Consider the following 25,174-nt stretch of genomic DNA (forward strand, 5'->3'; position numbering starts at 1 on the left):
ATGGATAATGGTGATGGTTGCACAACAATGTGAAGATACTTAATACCACTTACAAATGGTGAAAATGGTAAATTTTATGTTATGTATATTCACCACTTCCAGAACTGCTTCAGAAAGTGGCAAGAATGATGGGGAAAGTGTGCTCAAAGTGAGGGGGAGTATTTTAAGGGGGATTAACGGCAATGTGTCTTTTATTGTAATAAATTGTAAAAAAAATTTTTTAATTTAAACATTCACTGTATTTTTTTCTCTGACCTCGTACTTGTGTTTCTTATTACTGCACTCTAAACTTTTCAATATACTTTGAGTTTTTCATAATTTGAAGGAACAAAATGTTTTGTATGCTTGTTAAGTAGGAGTCCTATAATAGTCCTGTCTGTATTACACATACTGAGGAGGCTTCACCCTAAGAATAAGCTCCTCCCCTAAGGGTTCCTGAGCAGTCTTCACTTATTTGCCAATTCTGAACAGAGCCTGCAAGTTGCAAAGTCAGAAGATCCTTCCAGACCCACCTTCTCCAGGCTGACCAAACACGTCCTCTTGCAAGAACCCGCAGGAGTGGAAGGGCAGAGAAACCACCTGAGGAATCGAAGCTATTAACAAGCCACCTTCAGAAGCTGTGAGTGCTAAAGGCTGCCTTTTATGGGAAAATCTGGAATGTTACTTTCCAGTGTGGTCTCAGACACTGACCCACCTCAGGCCATAGTATTGTGTCTTACAAGGTTAAGAGCATGAGGAGTCCTGAAGGAGCAGCCGTGTGGTGATTGCTGACAAGGAGGTCCTTCTAGGGAAGCCTGGCGGTACCTTAAGCATACCTTCTGTCAATCCCTCAGGAAAGTTTGTCAGCTATGTGATATGAGTCCACTTGGAGGGAACAGTCCTTCTCTTGGCCCCTCAGCTGCTGGAATGAATTAACTGAGGCATCTCTACCCATTAACAAAGCAGGTGCTACCCTTAGTTGACTATCTGCATATCTAAAACACATCATCTCATTCCTGCAACTCTCTAGAAGAGATATTATCATCCCCACTTTGCGAATGAGGAAACTAAGGCTCAAAGAGGTCATATTACTTGCCTGCACTCATGGACACCAAATGTGGCAGAACTAGGGTCAGTATCTGAGACCACATTCAGAGGCAGCCTTGGCCTCAGCGGTCAAAGGCAGGCAGTCCCAGGGGTGGTGTGGGGGCTGCAGGTGGATGACTCTGTGCTCCCGCACAGGTGCTCCCGAAGCCCTGAGTTCCTGCACTTGCATGTAGCACTGATTGAGCAAAGTGTGTGGGAGGTGTTCGACTGGGGCAGGAGTTTCACAGCAGTGAAGGGCTGTCATATTAAAGACCAGCTTGCTCCTCACCTGCCCTTTTATTTGTTTAACTACTTCTCACCACAACAGAAACTGCTTATCTGCAGGTGTGCAGCTATTCGAAGAGAATGAGTGACATTTAGCTTCGTATTAGCGTTCCACAGATCAGTCAGGGCCCAGCCTGCCCACCTGCTCTGTGGCAGGAAGCTGCATCACATGCTGGCTCTACGACCCAGTCCCACCTCCAGCTGTCGCAGGCCCCTCAGCCCCTCCTGTGCAAAAGAGCCAAACCAAGCAGGCAGATGGGCTACTTTTCAAATGATTTTATTATGAATGAAAGCACAATGCAGGAAAGTGTATGGCAATTTAACAGATCATTGTAAAGCAAATGCTTTGTAATCAGGTCATGAAACATAATAGAACACCACTAGAACCCAGAAGCTGCAAGTGTTACTTTCCGGCCAGCACTCAGCACCAGCCTGGCCTTGCTGCCCAAGGGGATTCCGGGAACTGTTTGCTCCAGCACTGATGAGAAGCCCGGGGGCTGGAGTGGATTTCCATACGACAAGACTGTGAGAAAGGTGATCAGTGCCTCTGCTTAGCATCATCTGATATGGCAGTAGATAGAGGCTAGATGATAGATAGATAGATAGATGATAGATTGATTGATTGATTGATTGATTGATTGATTGATTGATCTGCCCCTCACACCCAGACCTAGACTGACGTTAGGCCAGGCAGGCAAGAACACCACAATATTACTGTGACATTAGAATATCGCTGGACATGTAATGGGAATAAAGGAAAATGTACTGACCAGAAGGCCTCAGAAGAAGGACTTGTTAGAGACTCCATTTAGTGAAAAGTGACAGAAATCTGAAAACCAGTGGCTTTGTGTTTCTTATATAACGGGCTGTCGTGACTCAAAGGTGCCGTGGAGGTTGAAGTCATTCTCCATCTTTCTGCTCTCCCATCTTAAGCATGTGGTTTTTAGCCTCAGATTCATTGCCTTGTGGTTGCAAGGTGCGTTCTGCAGTTCCAAGCACTTCATCTGTGCTCAAAGCAGGAAGGAGCGGGGAGGGCAAAGGACAAAGTGCAAAGCTGGCTGAGTCTTACCTCCCTTAAGGAGCTTTTACAGGAGCCTTTTCCAGTGACTTTCACTTACCTCTCGTTTGTCAAAAGTGGGTCCCTGGCCACCCCTAACTGCAGGGGAGCCTGGGAAATCAACGTTTTTAAAACACTGGTCACGCTGAGAATAGACACTGAGAAGGAAATTAGTAATTCTTTTTCTTTTTTTCTTTTTAATTTATTGGGGTGACAATTTTTAGTAAAGTTACATAGATTTCAGGTGTACAATTCTGTATCACATCATCTATAAATCCCATTGTGTGTTCACCACCCAGAGTCAGTTCTCCTTCCATCACCATATATTTGATCCCCCTTTACCCTCATCTCCCACCCCCCACCCCCCTTACCCTCTGGTAACCACTAAACTATTGTCTGTGTCTATGAGTTTTTGTTTCTCATTTGTTTGTCTTGTTCTTTTGTTGTTTTTGGTTTATATACCACATATCAGTGAAATCATATGGTTCTCTGCTTTTTCTGTCTGACTTATTTCGCTTAGCATTATACTCTCAAGATCCATCCATGTTGTCACAAATGTTCCTATATTATCTTTTGTTACCGCTGAATAGCATTCCATTGTGTATACCTACCATAACTTCTTTATCCATTCATCTATCGAAGGACATTTTGGTTGTTTCCATGTCTTGGCCACCGTAAACAAAGCTGCAATGAACATTAAAGCACACTTGTCTTTATGGATAAATGTTTTCAGATTTTTTGGGTAGATACCCAGGAGAGGGATTGCTGGGTCATATGGTAATTCTATTAGTAATTTTTTGAGGAACCTCCACACTGCCTTCCATAGTGGCTGCACCAGTCTGCATTCCCACCAACAGTGTATGAGGGTTCCTTTTTCTCCACAGCCTCTCCAACATTTGTTACTATTTGTCTTGTTGATGATAGCCATTCTGACTGGGGTGAGGTGATATCTCATTGTGGTTTTGATTTGCATTTCTCTGACGATTAGTGATGTTGAGCATTTTTTTCATATGTCTATTTGCCATTTGTATGTCCTCTTTGGAGAAATATCTCTTCAGGTCCTCTGCCCATTTTTCAATTAGGTGTTTGTTTGTTTTTGTTGTTGAGTTTCATGAGTTCCTTGTATATTTTGGATATTAGCCCCTAATCAGAGGCACTGTTTGCAAAAATCTTCTCCCATTCAGTTGGTTTTCTCTTTATTTTGTCAATGGTTTCTTTTGCTGTGCAGAAGCTTTTAAGTTTCATATAGTCCCATTCGTTTATTTTAGCTTTTACTTCCATTGCCTTTGGAGTCAAATTCATAAAATGCTCTTTGAACCCAAGGTCCATAAGTTTAGTACCTATGTTTTCTTCTATATAGTTTATTGTGTCAGGTCTTATGCTTAAGTCTTTGATTCATTTTGAATTAACTTTGGTACATGGTGACAGATAGCAGTCCAGTTTCATTCTTTCGCACGTGGCTATCCAATTCTCCCAGCACCATTTATTGAAGAGGCTGCCTTTCCTCCACTGTATGTTTTTAGCTTCTTTGTTAAAAATTATCTGTCCATATTTATGTGGTTTTATTTCTGGGTTCTCAATTCTATTCCATTGGTCTATGTGTCTGTCTGCCAATACCATGCTGTTTTGATGATTGTAGCCCTGTAGTAAGTAATTCTTTCTTAAAAAATACTTTGGCATAGGGATAATTAGAAACCCCACGCCATACCCCGCCAGCTGCCCTCCAAGGATGACGGGTTCAGTAAGATGCAGGGCTAGTAAGATGCAGGGGTTTTGCTGAGTGAGGGCATAATTTTGGGCCCAGAGCTGAATAACAGAACTAAGAGAAGCCTGAGCTATCTTTTGGGGTCCCCTTCTCAGTCCTGCCTCCATACAGCCTGCAACCTCACTGCAAAATCAAAGCTAAATAGATATTTTAAAGTGTTGTTTTTCCCACTGATGATGCACCTGGTTGTAAATGTATTAAGAAAGTCTGGGCAGGGGCGGCTGGTGAGCTCAGGGTTAGAGCGCGGTGCTTGTAACAACAAGGTCGCCGGTTTGATCCCCGCATGGGCCACTGTGAGCTGCGCCCTCCACAACTAGACTGAAACAACTACTTGACTTGGAGCTGATGGGTCCTGGAAAAACACACTTAGAATAAATAAAAGTTTTTTTAAAAAAAGAAAGTCTGAGCAGAGAAGCTAAGTGCTGAGACTCAGGTCTTGACATCCAAGGAGGTCAGGGCACCGACACTCCAGGGGAAGCAGGCTGCATCCTTGTGGGCTGAGGCCTGATCCAGAGAAAAATAATCAAACATATGTTTATCAGCCATCCATAGTTATTCTGTAGATGTCTTCCAAGCGTGACACTATTCTTTTTCTTTTGGATTTATAAGAGGATTTATAAGGATCTCAATATGTACAGAGTATCTCAATGTAAAGCATCACCAAATAGTTGAGAATCAACACCCCAGGCTGAGTCCTCATTCAAGGGTGGGGCCCTGGACACTCCTGGGAGAAGGGGAGGCTGGGTAGTGGTTCTCGTCCTCACCACTCCTCACACGCACACAGGAATCACTCCGAGATTTACCGTCAGAATTTGGGACATTGCAACACTTAAACATTGGGATATTTTACATAAAAATATGAATTTACACCTTACCTTGAAAAATTGAAAGATGTAGCAAATAAGGACCCCATATTACCTTAGTTAACCACAGGAATGCACTTCCAGTTCACTCCTCAAAATGGGCCCACCATGCATCACCCCCCTTGTACTGTTAGTTCCCTTACCCCAACCTATTTCACACATTTGTGTACTGGACTTTGCAACCCCTACTAGAGAGCAAAGGCTTCAATTTATACATAAATAACCTGGAATGGTGAAATGAGTTGCCCAAAGGTACATGCCCGTAATGACATAGTCAAGTCTTCAGTGGGGGTTCTCCTGGGACCCAGTTGTGATTTAAAACATCTCTCAGGAAGGCTAGCAAACATTTAATCCCATTGATTACAGGGCCTGTGCAGGAGAAAGCATGTGTGACTTCAGGGGGTCACCTGGGAGCATCTGAATTTTGCTGATATTGGGCTGTGGCAGTGGAACTCCTAGCCTAGCAGGGAGATGCCCAGCAGTGTGGGTATGAGGGAGCCCCTTACCCTGGTCCCTGTTCCCATCGGGAGAGGAAGTCACAGTGGTTGAGGTGACAACAAGAGTTGGGGCAGCCTGGGTAGGCAGAGGCAGCCACAGACAACAGCACCAGGCTTTGGCCTAGCCCAGATGCACCTTCTAAACTCTCTCTGCAAAAAGTGCTGCCATGGGCAGAAATGCAGAAACGTGCAAAGCCTGAGAGCAAGTGGGGGGAATCACTGTGTGTGCAGGCAGTGCTTATGACTCATCCTCAACCATGCACATCTTTCAGGCAACGGAGGGTTAAAAAAAAAGAGGTGTTTTTGACTCACAGGTGGCTGTGGTTTGAGCAGCAAAGTTGGGGGAGGGGACTTGAGGCACCCTTTTCTAGTTCCAAACCCTTGGCAAGGGGTGGACCCTGCCCTGGGAGGAGGGGGCAGCACTGTGGTGCACAGGCTGGTGGCCAAGCTGCAAAGAAGAAGGCCCCACAGTGGTCTGCCCTCCTGTGTCCTGCAACTCTCGGCTCCTCCTCTCCTCTTGCCAGGACAGAGCTCTCCTGTCCCCCTCACTGCAGGGCCTGGCCTCTAATCATGGTGGTATCTTCCCTGCTTCTTTGTCCTCTAGCGTCTCTGCTGCCCCAGGCAGGCCCTGGACCCCCAGAGAATGCTGATGCCTCACAGAGCAGCCTAACCAGCCTTACCACCACCTTTCCCGATTTGGGCAGTCACTGCTACAGACTTTATGTGGTCTTTCTGTGGCCTGGTCAAGTGGCATGAAGCTGGGTGAGGGTGGTGTACGCCTGGGGCTACACGACCCCCAGAGCACAGATCATGACTCCCTTCCTGAGAACATAGGCCCCCATCCCCACAGTCACCATCCATCAGAGAGGTGGGGCTAAGTCACTTGCCCTCCTGCCAGGGGCCTGGTGACACTCAAATGCTGGTCAGGAGGTTCCTCACCTGGGTCCCCCATAAGGGACATAATAGCGATTCAGGACGTAGCTCTTTTCCCCCAAGCTCACAGAGATGTTCCTGTTCTCAGTCCAGAAGTCCAATTCCAAGGCTAGGGTCCCAATATTGTCCCTGGGGTGGAGCCAGGCACCACCTCAGCCCGGGCACACCTCCCCAGTCCCACCCTGGGAGGTCTCAGGTGTGGGGGCTGCAGGGAAGCACAGGGAGGGGGTCCCCACCGTAGGAAGGCGATGTCGTTGGTGTGAGTCACATAGCGGTCCATCATGAGCGTCAGGAGTGGGGGCTGGCTGCGCTGCAGGTAGTACACGCGGGCCCCGTTGGGGACATGTCCATAGCTGTCGAGAAGGAAGCCTGCTAACACGCCCCTGCCCAGCTGCCAGAGCCAAGACCGATCCAGCTCCGAGCCCATGGCACCTGCTTCTCCACCCCGGCCTTGAGGTGCCCAGCGCCCTCTTACGTTTGCACCAGGTCCAGGAAGTTCTGCAGCATGCCCTTCACCGTCTCAGGCATCTCAGAGAGGAGCAGACCCTCCATCACCCAGTAGGAGTCCCTGGGAAAAGGGACAGCTCAGGCTTCCTGCTCAGGCATCCCTGCACCGCCCTCTGCCCTGCACACTCAGGCCACAGGGTGCCGCACCATGCTCAGGCCACCCGCTGGCCCTGGGCTCCCCACCACTCCCATCCCTGAAGCCCCTGGCTACTCACCAGTAGTAGAACTCGAGAAAGCGCCCGCCGGGCACAATGAACGGGTGTTGTGAGTAGATCAGAGAGAACCGCTCAGGGTGGCGGAGGACCTCTGGCTTCACCTACAGTCAGGAGAGAGGGCACGGGGAGCCTAGACCCCCTACTTTCCCACGGAGTGGAGGCTGGAGGGGGCTGGGGCAGTGGAGGCCCTGGCAGATGCAGGCTTTGGAGCCAGTCAGCCCGGGCTTGGGTTCTGCTCTGCTAATGCCCAGCTCTGTGGGTGTGATCAAGGTCTGGGCCTCTGGGAATCTGGTCTGCTCACCCCCACATGTGGGCCTCTGGAGTCCCCACTGAGTGCGATGGTGTGTGGGAGCCCCGGCCACTCAGCCCGGCAGCAGCAGGTGCTCACCAAGCAGCCGCCACTCCTAGGACCCAGGTAGGGGACCATTGTTTCCGGCTCCCCTTGCCTTCCGAATCTCTGCTGCCACCAGCAAGCCAGACCCAGAGACACAGGGCCCCCCATTCTCTGGCCCATCCTTTCCCCAGTGAGGTAGATGTGGGTGAACGTGGCCAAGAGAGAGCAAGGTAGGATCAGAGGGGGCTTGCTGTGTGTCCATGACAGGTATTTGCTCTGTTCCTTTCCTGATAGTTCTGTATGAGTGAGTGTGGTTTTAGTGGGAGAGAGGTTTTGAGGGGAGCAATGGAATGGGGCTTGGGTTTGTTGGTGTGGGGGCTGGCGGGGGAAGCAGCCCACACTAGCCAAGGAGCCCAGAACACCACTCTGCCTGTGGGTGCCAGGGCCCGGGGAGGCCGGGTGGGAGGACAGGTGCCGTGCAGGCTTGGACAGTGCACTGCCCTCTCTGAGCCTCAGACAACAGGAGAGAAAGTGCCAATGAAAGGACTGTGCTGCTCACAGGGCTGGGCCACCATCAGCAGCAGCAGTGATCATTCCTGAGCAGAGTCCTGGCCTGAGGAGCTCAGGGAGGAGAGGGAGCAATTACCATGTGGTGTTGAGGAAGACTGGGCAGGCTGGAGGCAGAAGGACAGGCTAGGTTTGCCTGGGGAGAGGCTGGGAGGGCTTCAGGGAGGAGGTGAGGAGTTAGAAGAGGATGTTGCCCTGTTCTTTTTCAGAAATTCTTTATAAAATTCTTATAGCTCTAGAGCTCTTTGTTAGAGGCCAAGGTAAGGAACCCTGGTTACTCCATCTAAACTAATGCCACCCCAGAGAATGACTCCAAAACTATGGAGTGCTGAAGTTTGCAGAAACAGTGTTTCACTGCCCTGAAGGCCGTCCTGTTTGATGTGGAGACAGGTGTCTTCTTCCACTACAACCATGGGCACAGAAAGATCCCAGAGTTTTATCCATCCAACCTCGCTCCTCTCTGGGCTGGCTGCTTCTCTGACCCAGGTGTCGTGGACAAGGCTCTGAAATACCTGGAGGTAAGGGGGGCAGCTGGCGGGCTGGTACACTAGGCACAGGACCACCTGTTCTCTCCCTGACTCTGAGCAGTGACTTCTGGCAAGTGACAGCCTCCTCCTCCTGCTTCCAACCCCGAGTCTTGGCCTGAGTCCCGATGCAGCCACCAGGGGGCAGCTGTGAGCCAAGAAGAGAAGGCCAGCAAAGGGACATCTGGCTTTAGGAGGGCCCAGCCACCTGGCTCCCCCCCCCCCCCAGCCCCCACCCACAGTCATAATAATGTCTGGAACCTTCCAGGACAGCAAGAGCCTGACCTACCAGTATGGGATCCCGACCTCTCTCTGGAAGACAGGCCAGCAGTGGGACTTCCCCAATGCTTGGGCTCCCCTGCAGGACTTGGTCATCAGAGGTAGGAGGCAGGGATGGGCATATCCAAGGCCTTATCCTGTGGGTGTAGAGGGTCGGCCTCCCTAGTACTAGGGAGGTGTGAACAAAGGGTGTGGGGGCCTCTCTCTGACTCCTCTGCTCTCTCGGCCTCCCACTCAGCGAACATTTACGTCCACTCCCACCCGTCAGGGGAATCGGCCGTCCTCTCCCTCCAAACCTGCGCCCTGGATTAGAGCAGGTTGGCCTGTGGCTCCCGGAAGGAGGTCTTAGGGCCCTCTTTCCCTCCTTGAAGAGAGTTAGGCTTGGGCCTCTGCTCCCCATGAGATGGAGGCTCTGGAGATTCAGTGTCCTGCCTCGGGGCGGGGTCTAGGTCTGGCCAAGTCTCCTTCACCCAGGACCCAGGAAGTGGCTTTCCAGCTGGCGCAGAATTGGATCCGAACCAATTTTGATGTCTACTCCCAAAAGTCAGCCATGTACGAGAAGGTGAGCTGGCGCTGAGCCCCGTCCCACCAGTCTTCCTTCCCATGGTGACATGGGATTGTCAGGCTTTGCAAAGTCCAGGCCCAGGGACAGTGGCGGCACCCAGTGGCTATTCTTGGGCACTGCAGACCAGAGCAGCTTCTCCCAAAGGGGCTATTTCTCGCTTCCCCTAGAGGGCTGGGGTGCGTGGGCTGGGGGTAGTACTGACCTTAGAGCTTGCCCTCTTGTCCCCAGTATGACATCAGCAACGGTGGACAGCCGGGTGGCGGAGGGGAGTATGAAGTTCAGGTGAGTGGGCCAACAACCTAGAGGGAACTATGGGCCTCTGCTCTCCCAGCTGACCATGACCTCCCCTCTCTAGGCTGTAGGTCCACAGGGAGGAGCCTGACTGGTGCTCCTTGGCACTCCTGAGGCGAGGCAGGGCCAGAGCCTCTGGGTAGAGATCCCATACCCCCTACAAGGACCTCCCCCAAAGGTCTTGCCCCACTGGCCATGCCTCTCTCCAGGAGGGGTTTGGCTGGACCAACGGAGTGGTCCTGATGCTCTTGGACCGCTACGGTGACCGGCTGAGCTCAGGGACCCAGACAGCTTTCCTGGAGCCCCACTGCCTCGCAGCTGCCCTGTTGCTTAGCCTCCTGCTCAGCTCCCTGCCACAGTGATGGGCCTCGGTGTCCCGTCTGCCTTCAGTTCCTCCTCTGGCTCCAGCTTCTGCCTCATTAAACTTGTGCATGAGTCCCTACCTTCTTCTGTCTCTTCATCCTCCATCCCTGGAGACCCCATGCCCTCCTATGCCCCCAGCCAGTCCTCGGTCATAGTGGAGTGGGGACAGAGTAGGGACATGGAGGTCATAGGTTGGGCCCTGGGTGGAATAATAAGGTGGAAATCCTGCTCTGTGGGGGAAGACCTAGCAGCCCTGCTACCCCACAGACCGCATCCCAGTGCCGCACACAACTTGGTCTCCCAAACACATACTCCAAATGCTTTATTGTTCTGTTGAGATGCTTACAAATACTGAAATTACCCAGCCTGGGCCCAGCAACCATGGCCCAGTGCTGGAAAGGAAGGTGAGGTCAGAACAAGTATCAAACACTGCCCTTTTGAAGCCTTGGTTAGGATAGAGAGGGACAGAGGAGAGCCAGTACCCAGATTTGCTGCAGTATGTTATCCAAAATGTCCATTTTTCAACAAAATAAATTATGAGACATGCAAAGACATAGGAGTGCATGACGTGAAACAATAGAGAAGAAAAACTGCCTGAGAATGACCAAAGGTCAGAATTAAAAGAAAAATCTTCAAAGTGACTATTATAAATATGTTAAAAGAACTAAAGTAAACTGTATTTAAAGAAGTAAAGGAAAGTGTAATGACAATGTTGCACCAAATAAAAAAAAATATCAATAATGAAATAGAAATTACAAAGAAATCAAATAAGTATTTCCAGTTTGTTGTCCAGCATGTAAGCAGATTGAAAGCCTTCACTATGTTTGAACAACAATTTAAAAATTGAACAACCAAAATTTAACAACTCTTAGATCTGTCAGAAAATTGAGGTTACAGAGAAAACTGTTACCCCCAAAACTGGGGAGACAGACAGGTGAATACAGAGAATCACAACTTACCAGAGCAAAAACTCACATTCCAAAACCTCTACAAGAAACAATACTAAGTTTCTTTTACCCAATACATCATGTCCAGTTTTCAACAAAAAATTACAAAGCATACTAAAAGGTAAAAAAGAAAACAGTTTGAAGAGACAGAGAAAGCATCAGAACCAGACTCAGATAAAGAAGGGATGTTGTAACTATTACATCGGGAATTTTAAAGTAGCTCCAGTTGATATGCTGAGGGCTGTAATGAAAAAAGTAGATAATATAAAAAAACAATTGGGTAATGTAAGCAGAGAGATGGAAATTCTTAGAATAAAAAATTCTAGAAATAAGAAACACTGTAACAGATATGAAGAAAGCCTTTGATAGGCTCTTTAATAAATGGGACACAGCTGAGGAAAGAATCAGTGAGTTTGAGGATACGTCAATAGAAACTTCTAAAACTCAAAATCAAAGCAAAAAACAAAAAAGACTGAAACAAACAGAACAGACTATTCAAGAACTGTGGGACAACTACAAATGGCGTAACATGTGTGTTAATGGGAATATCAGAAAGAGAAGAGACAAAAGAACAAAAGTAATATTTGAAATAATAATGACTGAAAGTTTCCCAAAATTGATGGCAGACACCAAACCACAGATCCAGGAGGCTCAGAGAATACTCAGCAGAATAAATGCCCTCAAATCTACACCGAGGCATAGCATATTCAAACTGCAGAAAATCAAAGATAAAGAAAAAATCTTGAAAGAAGCCAAAGGACAAAAACACCTTACTTATAAAGAAATATGAATAAGAATTACATTGGACTTGTCCTAAGAAATCATGTAAGCAAGAGTAGAGTAGAGTAGAATATGAAGTTTATAAATTTTTTTAAAAAGTGGATGTATGAATAAAATGAGACTATCAAGAGGTAGAAATTATAAAAAGAAACCAAATTCTGGAGCGTAAAGGTAGAATAACTGAAATGAAAAAAACAATTCATTTAGAAGGGTTCAATAAATTCTGAGAAGGCAAAAGAATCAGAGAATTTGAACATGGAACAATTGACCTTATCACGTCTGAAAGGCAGAAGAAGAATGAAAAAAGGGAACAGAATCAAAAGGGCCTTTGGGTCACAATCAAGAAGACCAACATACCGGGGCCGGTCCGGTGGCTCAGGCTGTTAGAGCTCCACGCTCCTAACTCCGAAGGCTGCCGGTTCGATTCCCACATGGGCCAGTGGGCTCTCAACCACAAGGTTGCCAGTTCAATTCCTCGACTCCCGCAAGGGATGATGGGCTCTGCCCCCTGCAACTAAGATTGAACACGGCACCTTGAGCTGAGCTGCCTCCTGGATGGCTCAGTTGTTGGTTGGAGCGCCGGCTCTCAACCACAAGGTTGCCAGTTCAATTCCTCGACTCCCGCAAGAGATGGTGGGCAGCGCCCCCTGCAACTAAAATTGAACATGGCACCTTGAACTGAGCTACCGCTGAGCTCCCGGATGGCTCAGTTGGTTGGAGCATGTCCTCTCAACCACAAGGTTGCCGGTTCGACTCCCGCAAGGGATGGTGGGCTGTGCCCCCTGCAACTAGCAACGGCAACTGGACCTGGAGCTGAGCTGCACCCACCACAACTAAGACTGAAAGGACAACAACTTGAAGCTGAACAGCACCCTCCACAACTAAGATTGAAAGGACAACAACTTGACTTAAAAAAATAAATAAACAAATAATTTTTAAAAAAATCTTTAAAAAAAAAAAGAAGACCAACATACCCACTTTGGGAGTCCCAGAATTAGAAGTGACAAAGAAAGGGGCAGAAAGAATATTTAAAGAAATAATGGCCAAAATTTGAGGAAATAAATGAATCTAAAAATCCAAGAAGCCCAATGAACTCCAAGTCTGAGAAACTCAGAGACACACCAAGACAGTATAATCAAACTGTTGAAAGACAAAGACAAAAAAAAAATCTTGAAAACAGTAAGAGAGGAGTGACTCATCGGGTACAAGGAATCTTCAATAAGATTAACTGCAAAGTTCTCATCAGAAAGCAGTATCTCTGCTTACATTACCCATCTGTTTTTGGATGTTGTCTACTTTTTCCATTACAGCCCTCAGCATATTAATTGTAGCTATTCTAAAATTCCCAGTGCAATGTTTTCAACATCCCTTCTATATCTGAGTCTGGTTCTGATGCTTTCTCTGTCTCTTCAAACTGTTTTCTTTTTCACTTTTTAGTATGTCTTGTAATTTTTTGTCTCATCCCACCAAGAAGACATATTTAAAGTGTTAAAAGAATAAAAAGTTCACCAAGAATTCTATATCTGGAAAAACTGTCATTCAAAAATGAGGGGAAAAATTGAAGCTGAAGCTGAATAATAATGAATATCAACTATAATTTTATATATATATTTACATACATGTATTTGTATATATATTCACAGGAAGTGGAGCACAGCATAAGGAATAGAGACAGCAGAAATGTAACGACTGTGTATGATGTCAGAGGGATAGTAGATTGGGGGAGGAGGGTTATCACTTTGCGAGGGGTATAAATGTCTAACTATTACATTGTTTTGTACACCTGAAACTAATGAAAAAAAATGAAGGGAAAACTAAGGCATTCAGAGATGAACAAAAGTTGAGGGAGTTTGTACCACTAACGCTGCTCAAAAAGAAATGCTGAAGTGAGTCCTTTCAGGTTGAAATGACACGAGACAGTAACTCAAGCCATATGAAGAAATAAAGATCTCCAGTATGGGTAAGTGCATGGGCGAATATAAAAGCCAGTATCATTGTATTTTTGGTTTATAACTCCACTGCTTATATCATAGAGAATTTAAAAGACAAATGTAATATAAATAATTATAAATTTATGTTATTGGGCACACATGTGTAAATATGTAATTTATGACAAAGATAATAACTTAAGGGGAGAAAGACAGAGATGTATTGCAGCAGAATTTTTGTATACTACTGAAATTAAGTTGTTATCAATTTGAACTAGCTTATTATAAAGTAATAGTAACTACAAATGAATCAACTAAAATATATACACAAGAGGAAATGAGAAGGGAATCAAAATGGTTCACTACAACAACTAAGCACAAAAGAAGGCAGTAATGGAGGAAATGAGAGACAAAAATGGTATAAGACATGCAGAAAAAAAATAGCAAAATGGCAGAAGATTCAACTGTCCAATTAAAAGGCAAAGATTGGAAGAATGGATTTTTAAAAAATAATCCAACTATCTGCTGTAAATAAATGACTAACTTTAGCTCCAAAGACACAAATAGATTGAAAGTGAAAGGATGGAAAAAGATATTTCATGAATATAATAACCAAAAGAGAGCCAGGATAGCTATTCTAATATCAGACAAAATCATCTTTAAGTTAAAAACTTCTACAAGAGACAAAGCAGGACATTATATATTGATAAAAGGGTCAATTCATCAAGAAGATCAACAATTATAAATATATGCACTAAATAACAGAACCTAGAAATATGTAAAGCAAACATTGACAGAATTGAAGGGAAAAGTAGACAGTTCTATGATAATAGGTGGAAACTTCAATATACCACTTTAAATGATGGCTAGAACATCTAGACAGAAGATCAATAAGGAAATAGAAAACTTGAACACTATAAAAAAAAAAACAAAAAAAACTAAACTTAATAGATGTATATGGAACTGTACCCAACAACAATATAGTACACATTCTTCTCACATTTATGTGGAACATTCTCCATAATAGACCATATGTTAGGACAGGAACAATTCTCAAACATTTTAAAAGATTGAAATCATACTTCCGGAAAAATGGCGGAGTGAGGTGAGCCTCTGTAAAGCTCCCCTGGAATTTACAAAGAATCGAACAACAAAAACTCCACAAAGGACTCCCTGCACAGCAGACAGGCAAGACGAAGAGGCCCACTACCGACTGAAATCACCTACAGGTGGGAGATTCGCGCGAGTGGAGGGAGGAGGGAAGGGAGAAGCGCGCGGAGACGGAACCGCGCGGGCGCAGGACGCAGACCTAGCTCAGTGCTCCGAGCTCGCTGCTTCCCGGAACTACCGCAGCTGCGGGAGATCGGACTGCTAGGGCTCCGCCAGGGCTCCACAGGGCTGAGGGGACAGCATATAACACGGCTGAACCCAACGCTCACGGCAGAGACCTTGGAGAAAAGACTGAGGGAAAAAGGCTGAAAACGGTGGTTTGGGCCCTCACTGCTGAGCAGAGAACGGAGCTTTAGGCACTGAGACTAGCTGCCCCCTCCCTCCCCTCCCAGAGCTCACCCCGCCCCCACCTGCCCGGTGCTAGAAGCGAAACAGTAGCAGTGTCAGATCAAAACAACAGAAAATTTGCTGTTTTGAGATCTGTGGACCGCAAATACAAATTCACAGCCCAACTAGTTCCAGCAAAGGGGAGAGAGCAGTGGAAGCAGGACCGGCTGTGGTGGTGGTCGCTGCCATTGCTCTGGGCCACCTCTCACAACTCACCCCGCCCCTGACCCCACCTATCTGGGCGGATCCCTGCAGGAGTAAACAGAACTGCTGAAATATACGGGCTCTGAATCAGCAGCTGGAAGAGCTTTCGAACATCAAAAGCTCTCCGCATACCCACCGGGACACTGCGCCCTGTGACCTAGATGAACTACTAACAGAGGAGAAGCCCGTCTCCCAGGGAATCCCCCCCATTGCGTGAGAAGTTGGAATAGTGCAGAGAAAACATAGCACTACTGTGTGGGAGAAGAAAAATAAGTTGCAGTTGGAGAAATAATAAAACATTCTACCAACAAGTACTGGCAAACAAAAGAAAGACCGCTTTCTATCAACCTGTTGCAGAAGTCACTCCTGTAGATGTCTAGGAAGAGAAATAGTAAACCAGTAATCGCCATGAATAACCAAGGCAACAAGATAGCTCAGAAAGAAAGTGAAAAATCTCCAGAGAAGGCACTTAAAGATACAGAAATATGTGACTTAAATGACAGAGAATTCAAGATTGCAGTTCTGAAAAAACTCAACGAGATACAAGAAAACACAGATAGGCAGTTAAAGGAACTCAGAAACTCAATCAAAGAACAGCATGAACATTTTACGAAAGAGATTGAAATCTTAAAAAAGAACCAAATAGAATTTCTGGAGATTAAGAACTCAATAGAAGAAATTAAGAATGAAATAACCAGCTTAGGTAGTAGAGTTGACCAGATGGAGCAAAGAATCAGTGACATCGAAGATAGAAACCTGGAAATGACACAAATTGAAGAAGAAAGAGACTTGAGACTTAAAAGAAATGAAAGAACTCTACAAGAACTTTCTGACTCCATCAGAAAGAGCAATATAAGAATAATGGGCATACCAGAAGGAGAAGAAAGAGAGAAGGGAACAGAGAATATATTCAAACAAATTGTCGATGAGAACTTCCCAAATTTGTGGACAGAACTGGACCCTCGAATCCAAGAAGCAAATAGAACACCTAGTTACCTCAATCCCAACAGACCTTCTCCAAGGCACATTGTATTGAAGATGTCTAAAATCAACGACAAAGAAAGAATCCTCAAGGCAGCCAGGGAAAAGAAGACGGTAACTTACAAAGGAAAGCCCATTAGATTATCATCAGATTTTTCAGCAGAAACTCTACAAGCCAGGAGGGAGTGGAACCAAATATTCAAACTATTGAAAGAGAGAAACCATGAGCCAAGAATAATATATCCAGCAAAGATATCCTTTAGATATGAAGGAGGAATAAAGACCTTTCCAGACATACAGAAGCTGAGGGAATTTTCTAATACACGACCTGCACTACAAGAAATACTAAAGGAGGCCATTCGACCACCATCAACAGGGACAATTTGTGGCAAACAAAACTCAAAAAGGGGGAGAGTAAAGGCCTGAACCGGAATATGGGAATGGAGAAAGTAAGCGTGCTGAAGAAAATGGAATACTCTAAATATCAAACTTTCTTTTACATAAACTTAAGGGTAACCACTCAAAATAAATCCAGAATTGAAATACATACTGAAATAAAAAAAGAAACAGAGGGAAACATAATAGAATACCACCACACAGAAATAATAGACAACAACAAAAAGGCAAAGAAACAATGGAGACACAACCTTACCAGAAAACTAAGGATAGAATGACAGGAAATCCTCACATATCAATAATTACTCTAAATGTAAATGGACTGAACTCACCAATAAAAAGGCACAGAGTAGCAGATTGGATCAAAAAACTAAACCCAACCATATGCTGTCTCCAAGAGACACATCTCAGCTACAAGGACAAGCATAGACTCAAAGTGAAAGGGTGGAAATTGACACTCCAAGCAAATGGTACCCAGAGAAAATCAGGTGTAGCCATAATGATATCAGATGAAACAGACTTCAAGGTGAAAAAGATAACAAGAGACAAAGATGGACATTTCATAATGCTGAAGGGGACTGTACAACAAGAAGACATAACAGTCATCAATATTTATGCCCCCAATCAGGGAGCACCGAAATACACCAAGCAACTTCTAACAGAACTAAAGGGAGAAATTGACCAAAACACAATTATACTAGGGGACTTAAATACATCATTGACAGCTATGGATAGATCATCCAAACAGAAAATAAATAACGAAATAGTAGCCCTAAATGACACATTAGATGAAATGGACATAATTGACATTTATAGAGCACTTCATCCTAAAACATCAGACTATACATTCTTTTCTAGTGTACATGGAACATTCTCAAGGATAGACCATATATTGGGACATAAAATCAGTCTCAACAAATTTAAGAAGATTGAAATCATACCATGCATATTCTCTGATCACAAGGCTTTGAAATTGGATATCAACTGTAAAAAGAAAGCGGGGAAAAACACAAATACATGGAGACTAAACAACATACTTTTAAAGAAGGACTGGGTCAAAGAAGAAATTAGAGGAGAGATCAAAAGATACATTGAAACAAATGACAATGAAAATACATCCTACCAAAATTTTTGGGATGCAGCGAAAGCAGTTTTAAGAGGGAAATTTATCTCATTACAGGCCTATCTCAAGAAACAAGAAAACTCCCAAATAAATAACCTCATGTTACACCTTAAAGAACTAGAAAAAGAAGAACAAGTAAAACCCAAGGTCAGCAGAAGAAAGGAAATAACAAAAATTAGAGCAGAACTAAATGAAATAGAGAACAAAAAGACAATAGAAAAAATTAATATGACAAAGAGCTGGTTCTTTGAAAAGATTAACAAAATTGACAAACCCTTGGCTAGACTTACTAAGATAAAAAGAGAGAAGACACTGATTAACAAAATCAGAAACGTAAAAGGGGAAGTTATCACGGACACCACAGAAATACAAAGGATCATCCAAGAATACTATGAAGGACTATATGTCACCAAATTCAACAACCTAGAAGAAATGGACAAGTTCTTAGAAACATATAGCCTTCCAAGGCTGAACCATGAAGAACTGGAAAATCTAAACAGACCAATCACCAGTAACGAAATTGAATCAGTCATCCAAAACCTTCCCAAAAGCAAAAGTCCGGGACCAGATGGCTTCACTAGTGAATTCTACCAAACCTTCAAAGAGGATCTAATACCAATTCTGCACAAACTCTTCCAAAAAATTGAAGAAGAGACAGTACTCCCTAACTCATTTTATGAGGCCAACATTACCCTGATACCAAAACCTGGTAAGGACAGCACAAAAAAAGAAAACTACAGACCAATATCTCTGATGAATACCGATGCAAAAATCCTAAATAAAATTCTAGCAAATCGAATACAACAATGCATTAAAAAGATTATTCATCACGACCAAGTGGGGTTCATCCCCGGGGCACAAGGATGGTTCAACATACGCAAATCCATCAATGTGATACATCACATAAACAAAATAAAGGACAAAAATCATATGATTATATCAATTGATGCAGAAAAAGCATTTGACAAGATACAACATCCATTTATGATTAAAACACTTAATAAAATGGGTATAGAAGGAAAATACCTTAACATAATAAAGGCCATATATGACAAGCCCTCTGCTAATCTCATAATTAATGGAGAAAAACTGAAGCCCTTTGCTCTACGTTCAGGAACACGACAGGGATGTCCCCTATCACCTCTGCTTTTCAACATAGTGTTGGAAGTCCTTGCCAGAGCAATCAGGCAAGAGAAAGAAATAAAAGGCATCCAAATTGGGAATGAAGAAGTTAAATTATCACTCTTTGCAGATGACATGATGCTATATGTAGAAAACCCTAAAGACTCCACCAAAAAGCTATTAGAAACAATCAACGAATACAGTAAAGTTGCCGGCTACAAAATCAACGCACAAAAGTCCATTGCCTTCCAATATACTAACAATGAAATCTCAGAAAAAGAAATACAAAAAACAATTCCTTTTGCAATTGCAGCAAAAAGAATAAAATACCTAGGAATAAACTTAACCAAGGATGTGAAAGACCTATATGCTGAAAACTATAAGACTTTTTTGAAAGAAATTGAAGAAGACACAAAGAAATGGAAAGACATTCCGTGCTCATGGATTGGAAGAATCAACATAGTTAAAATGGCCATATTACCCAAAGCAATATACAGATTCAATGCAATCCCCATCAAAATCCCAATGGCATATTTTAAAGAAATAGAACAAAAAATCATCAGATTTGTTTGGAACCACAAAAGACCCCGAATAGCCAAAGCAATCTTAAGGAAAAAGAACAATAATGGAGGTATCACACTTCCTGACTTTGGCTTGTACTACAGGGCTACAATAATCAAAACAGCATGGTATTGGCAGAAAAACAGACACATAGACCAATGGAATAGAATTGAGAACCCAGAAATAAAACCACATAAATATGGACAGATAATTTTTGACAAAGAAGCTAAAAACATACAATGGAGCAAAGACAGCCTCTTCAATAAATGGTGCTGGGAGAATTGGATAGCCACGTGCAAAAGAATGAAACTGGACTGCTATTTGTCACCATGTACCAAAGTTAATTCAAAATGGATCAAAGACTTAAGCATAAGACCTGACACAATAAACTGCATAGAAGAAAACATAGGTACTAAACTTATGGACCTTGGGTTCAAAGAGCATTTTATGAACTTGACTCCAAAGGCAAGTGAAGTAAAAGCTAAAATAAACGAATGGGACTATATGAAACTTAAAAGCTTCTGCACAGCAAAAGAAACCATTGACAAAATAAAGAGGCCACCAACTGAATGTCAGAAGATTTTTGCAAACAGTGCCTCCGATAAGGGGCTAGTATCCAGAATATACAAGGAACTCATGCAACTCAACAACAAAAAAACAAACAACCCAATTGAAAAATGGGCAGAGGACTTGAAGAGACATTTCTCCAAAGAGGACATACAAATGGCAAATAGACATATGAAAAAATGCTCAACATCACTAATCATCAGAGAAATGCAAATCAAAACCACAATGAGATATCACCTCACCCCAGTCAGAATGGCTATCATCAACAAGACAAACAATAACAAATGTTGGAGAGGCTGTGGAGAAAAAGGAACCCTCATACACTGTTGGTGGGAATGCAGACTGGTGCAGCCGTTATGGAAGGCAGTGTGGAGGTTTCTCAAAGAATTACGAATAGAATTGCCATATGACCCAGCAATCCCTCTTCTGGGTATCTACCCAAAAAATCTGAAAACATTTAGAGATAAAGACATGTGTGCTCCAATGTTCATTGCAGCTTTGTTTACGGTGGCCAAGACATGGAAACAACCAAAATGTCCTTCGATAGATGAATGGATAAAGAAGTTGTGGTATATATACACAATGGAATACTATTCGGCAGTAAGAAAAGATGATATAGGAACATTTGTGACAACATGGATGGATCTTGAGAGAGTAATGCTGAGCGAAACAAGTCAGACAGAAAAAGCAGAGAACCATGTGATTTCACTGATATGTGGTATATAAACCAAGAACAACAAAAGAACAAGACAAACAAATGAGAAACAGAAACTCATAGACACAGACAATAGTTTAGTGGTTGCCAGAGGGTAACGGGGGCGGGGGGTGGGGGGTGGGAGATGAGGGTAAGGGGGATCGAATATATGGTGATGGAAAGAGAACTGACTCTGGGTGGTGAACACACAATGGGATTTATAGATGATGTAATACAGAATTGTACACCTGAAATCTATGTAATTTTACTAACAATTGTCACCCCAATAAATTTAATTAAAAAAAAAAAAAAGATTGAAATCATGCAAAATATTTTCTCGAACCACAATGGAATGAAGCTAGTAATAAATAACAGAAGGAGAACTGGAAAATTCACAAGTGTAGAAATTAAACAACACATTTTTAAACAACCAAAGAGTCAAAGAAGAAATCACAAGGGAAATTAGAAAATACTTACAGATAAATGAAAACAAGAACATAACATACCAAAATTTATGGGATGCAGCAAAGGCAGTTTTTGGAGGGAAATTTATAGCTGCATTTGTCTACATTGAAAAAAAGGGAAGGAGACATGTAGCTGGCAGGAGTAATCGCACCATATATAGCTGCAGGGGGAAAAGTCCAGTGACACAGCGCCATGGCTTCGGACCAAGGTCCTTCAGCTGGCGATCCCACCTCCAGGAGAAGAATTGAACCATGGGAATTTGAAATGGTCTTCGACCCCAGAGATCTCCGTAAAGAGGCCTGTCTGCTCTATGAAATCAAGTGGGGTACAAGCCACAAGATCTGGAGAAACTCAAGCAAAAATACTACAAAGCATGTTGAACTCAATTTTATAGAAAAATTTACTTCAGAAAGACGTTTTTGCTCATCCATCAGCTGCTCCATCATCTGGTTCTTGTCCTGGAGTCCCTGTTGGGAATGCTCCAAGGCTATTAGAGAATTTTTGAGTCAACGACCTGGTGTGACTTTAGTTATTTATGCAGCACGACTTTATTGGCACATGGATCAACAAAACCGTCAAGGACTCAGGGACCTCATTAATTGTGGCGTGACTATCCAGATCATGAGACCCTCAGAGCATGACCACTGCTGGAGGAATTTTGTCAACTACCCACCTGGGAAAGAAGCTCACTGGCCGAGATATCCCCCTCTGTTGATGAAGCTATATGCACTGGAACTCCACTGCATAATTTTAAGTCTCCCTTCCTGTTTAATAATTTCAAGAAGAAGTCAGAAACAGCTTACATTGTTCAGACTTACTCTTCAAAATTGCCATTACCAAAGGATTCCACCCCATATCCTTTTATGTACGGGGTTGATACAACTTCCTGTGACTTGGAGATGAAGAGAATGATTCTTTGTGTATACTCTTTCAAGAACAAGCAATGATGATTCACTAAAGAGTGAGTGCCATTAGAATCTAGAAATTTGCATTTCCATACACAAACAATAAATAATCTAAAAATTAAATAAAGAAGACTGTCCCATTTACAACAGCATCAAAAACAATAAAATGCACAAGAATAAATTTAAACAAGGAAGTGGAAGATCTGTACATTGAAAACTATAAGATGTTGATGAAAGAAATTGAAGAAGGCACAAATAAATGGAAGGGTATCCCATGCTCATGCATTAGAAGATTTAATATTGTCCATACTACCCAAAGCCATCTATAGATCTAATGCAATACCTTTCAAGATTCCAAAGGTATTTTTCACAAAGAACTCCCCCCCCAACAATTCTAGAATTCATTTGGAACAAGAAAAGACCCCAAATAATGGAAGCAATCCTGAGGAAGAAGACCAAAGCTGGATGCATCACATTTCTGCATCTCAAACTATATTACAAACTATAGTAATCAAAACAGTATGGAATCAGCATAAAAACAGACAAGTGGGGCACCATAGAGAGCCCAGAAATAAATCCATTCATACATGGTCAACTAATATTTGACAAAGAAGCAAGAATAGTCAATGGGGAAAAGGTAGTCCCTTCAATAAACGGTGATGGAAACCTGATACTCACATGAAAATGAATGAAATGGGACCCCTATCTTATACCACGCACAGTAATTAATTCAAAATGGTTTAAAGACTTAAATGTAAGATGTGAAAACTTAAAACTCCTAGATAAAAACATAAAGAAAAAGCTTTTTGGCTTTAGTCTTGGCAATAATTTTGTAAACATTACACCAAAAGTACAAGCAACAAAAACAAAAATAATCAAATGGGACTACATCAAATTAAAAAGCTTCTGCACAGCAAAAGAAACAATCAACAAAATGAAAAGGGAAACTATGGAATGGGAGAAAATATTTGTAAACCACCTGTGTAATAAGGGGCAAATATTCATAATACATAATGAACTCACACAACTCAATAGCAAAAAAAACCTACCAAATAATCGGATTTAAAAATGGGCAAAGGACCTGCATAGACATTTTTTCCAAAGAAGATTCAAATGGGCATATAGCTACAGGAAAATTTGGTCAACATCACTAATCATCAGAAAATGCAAATCAAAACTGTAATGAGATAGTACCTCACAGTTATAATTTCTATCACCAAAAAGACAAGACATAAGTATTGCAAGGATGTGGAGAAAAGAGAACACTTGTATACAGTTGGTGGGAATGTAAATTGGTATAGTCACTATGGAATACAGTATGGAGGTTCCTCAAAAAATTAAAATAGAACTACCACATGATTTAGCAATTTTACTTCTGGATATATATCTGAAGAAAAGGAAATCACTATCTTGAAAAGATATCTTTTTATTTTTTCACATTTAAAAAAAATTAATTTCAGGTGTACAAAGCAACGTAATAGTTAGACATTTAAACCCCTCATAAAGTGATCACCCCAAGCTACTACCTCTCTCACATCTTATACAGCTGTTACAATACCATTGACTATCTTCCCGAAGTTGTACTCCACATCCTGTGACTATATATGCGTATATATTTAGTTATAGTTGACATTCAATATTATTCTACAGCTTCAGGTGTATAGCGCATTGGTCAGGCATCACACAGTCTATGAAAGTGATCTCCCTGATAAGTCCAGTGCCCATCTGGCACCTTGCATGAGCTTTACAACATTGTTGATTCTATTCCCCATACTGTGTTAACTACCAATTTGTATTTCTTAATAACTTTAACTTTCTTACCCTGCCCCCAACCCCATTCCCACATATCACCCTGATAAATCTAGTACCTATCTGGCACCATACCTAGTTATTACAATATTATTGACTGTATTCCTTATACTATTCCCTATATCCCCAAGACCACTGTTTGAAGAGATATTTTCACTTCTGTGTTCATTACAGTATTTATAATAGTTAAGACATGAAAACAACATAAATTTCCACCAATGGGTGAATGGGTAAAGAAGATGTGGTAGATAGAGCCACAAAATGGAATGTTATATAGCCAAAAAAAGGAAATCGTGCCATTTGCAAAAACATGCATGCACCTTGAGGGCATTATGCTATTTGAAATAAGTCAGACAGAGAGAGAGAGAGAAATACTGTATGATCTCACTTTTATGTGGAAAAAGCCCAACTCAGAAATAGAAGATTAGTGGTTGCCAGAGGCAGGGGTGAAGGTAGTCAAAGTACACAAATTTTCAGTTTTACGATGAATAAGTTTTGGGGATGTATTGTATAGCATGGTGATTATAGTTGATAATACTGTATTGTATACTTGCAATTTGCTAAGAGAGTAGATCTTAAATGTTCTTACCAAAAAAAATAAATTGTAAGTATATGAGGTGATGACTGTTAACTCACCTTATCATTTTGATATATATATATATAGATATAGATATAGATATATAGATATATCAAATCATTATGTTGTACACCATAAACTTACACAATGTTATATGTCAATCATATCTCAATAAAGCTGGAAGGGAGAGAAATTAAAAAAAAAAAAAAAAAAGGGAAGACCTTAAATCAATAACCTAACTTCACAGTAACTTGAGGAACTAGAAGAGTAAACTATATGCAAAGTTAGTACAGGAAGTAAATAATAAAGATTAGAACATAGATAAATTAAATAGAGAATAGAAAATCAATGGAGAGAATCAATGAAACCAGAAGTTGGTTCTTTGAAAAAAATAAACAAGATTGACAAGCTTTTAACTAGAAAAAAAGAACATTGACCAAGAAAAAAG

The 25,174-nt window shown here is 42.7% G+C and overlaps 2 protein-coding genes and 1 pseudogene across 2 annotated transcripts; 2 read left to right on the forward strand and 1 right to left on the reverse strand.

The window, feature by feature from the left end:
* Window positions 1-2,810: 2,810 nt before the first annotated feature.
* On the reverse strand, window positions 2,811-8,814 carry LOC141572170 (trehalase-like). Its single transcript, XM_074335353.2, has 4 exons — window positions 7,188-8,814; window positions 6,941-7,033; window positions 6,702-6,818; window positions 2,811-6,594 (listed from the first exon to the last, which is right to left on the reverse strand). The coding sequence occupies exons 2-4, from the start codon at window positions 7,015-7,017 to the stop codon at window positions 6,468-6,470; spliced, it is 321 nt and encodes a 106-aa protein (XP_074191454.1). The 5' UTR covers window positions 7,018-7,033; window positions 7,188-8,814; the 3' UTR covers window positions 2,811-6,467.
* On the forward strand, window positions 8,813-10,475 carry LOC141572420 (trehalase-like). Its single transcript, XM_074337117.2, has 4 exons — window positions 8,813-8,992; window positions 9,341-9,453; window positions 9,685-9,738; window positions 9,957-10,475. The coding sequence occupies exons 1-4, from the start codon at window positions 8,863-8,865 to the stop codon at window positions 10,107-10,109; spliced, it is 450 nt and encodes a 149-aa protein (XP_074193218.1). The 5' UTR covers window positions 8,813-8,862; the 3' UTR covers window positions 10,110-10,475.
* An 11,137-nt stretch (window positions 10,476-21,612) lies between these two features.
* On the forward strand, window positions 21,613-22,338 carry LOC141572421 (C->U-editing enzyme APOBEC-1 pseudogene; annotated as a pseudogene).
* Window positions 22,339-25,174: the final 2,836 nt, after the last annotated feature.

The sequence above is a fragment of the Rhinolophus sinicus genome, chromosome 14 (assembly GCF_057876585.1).
Source record: "Rhinolophus sinicus isolate RSI-liver-muscle chromosome 14, RSI-T2T, whole genome shotgun sequence".
Lineage (NCBI taxonomy): Eukaryota > Metazoa > Chordata > Mammalia > Chiroptera > Rhinolophidae > Rhinolophus > Rhinolophus sinicus.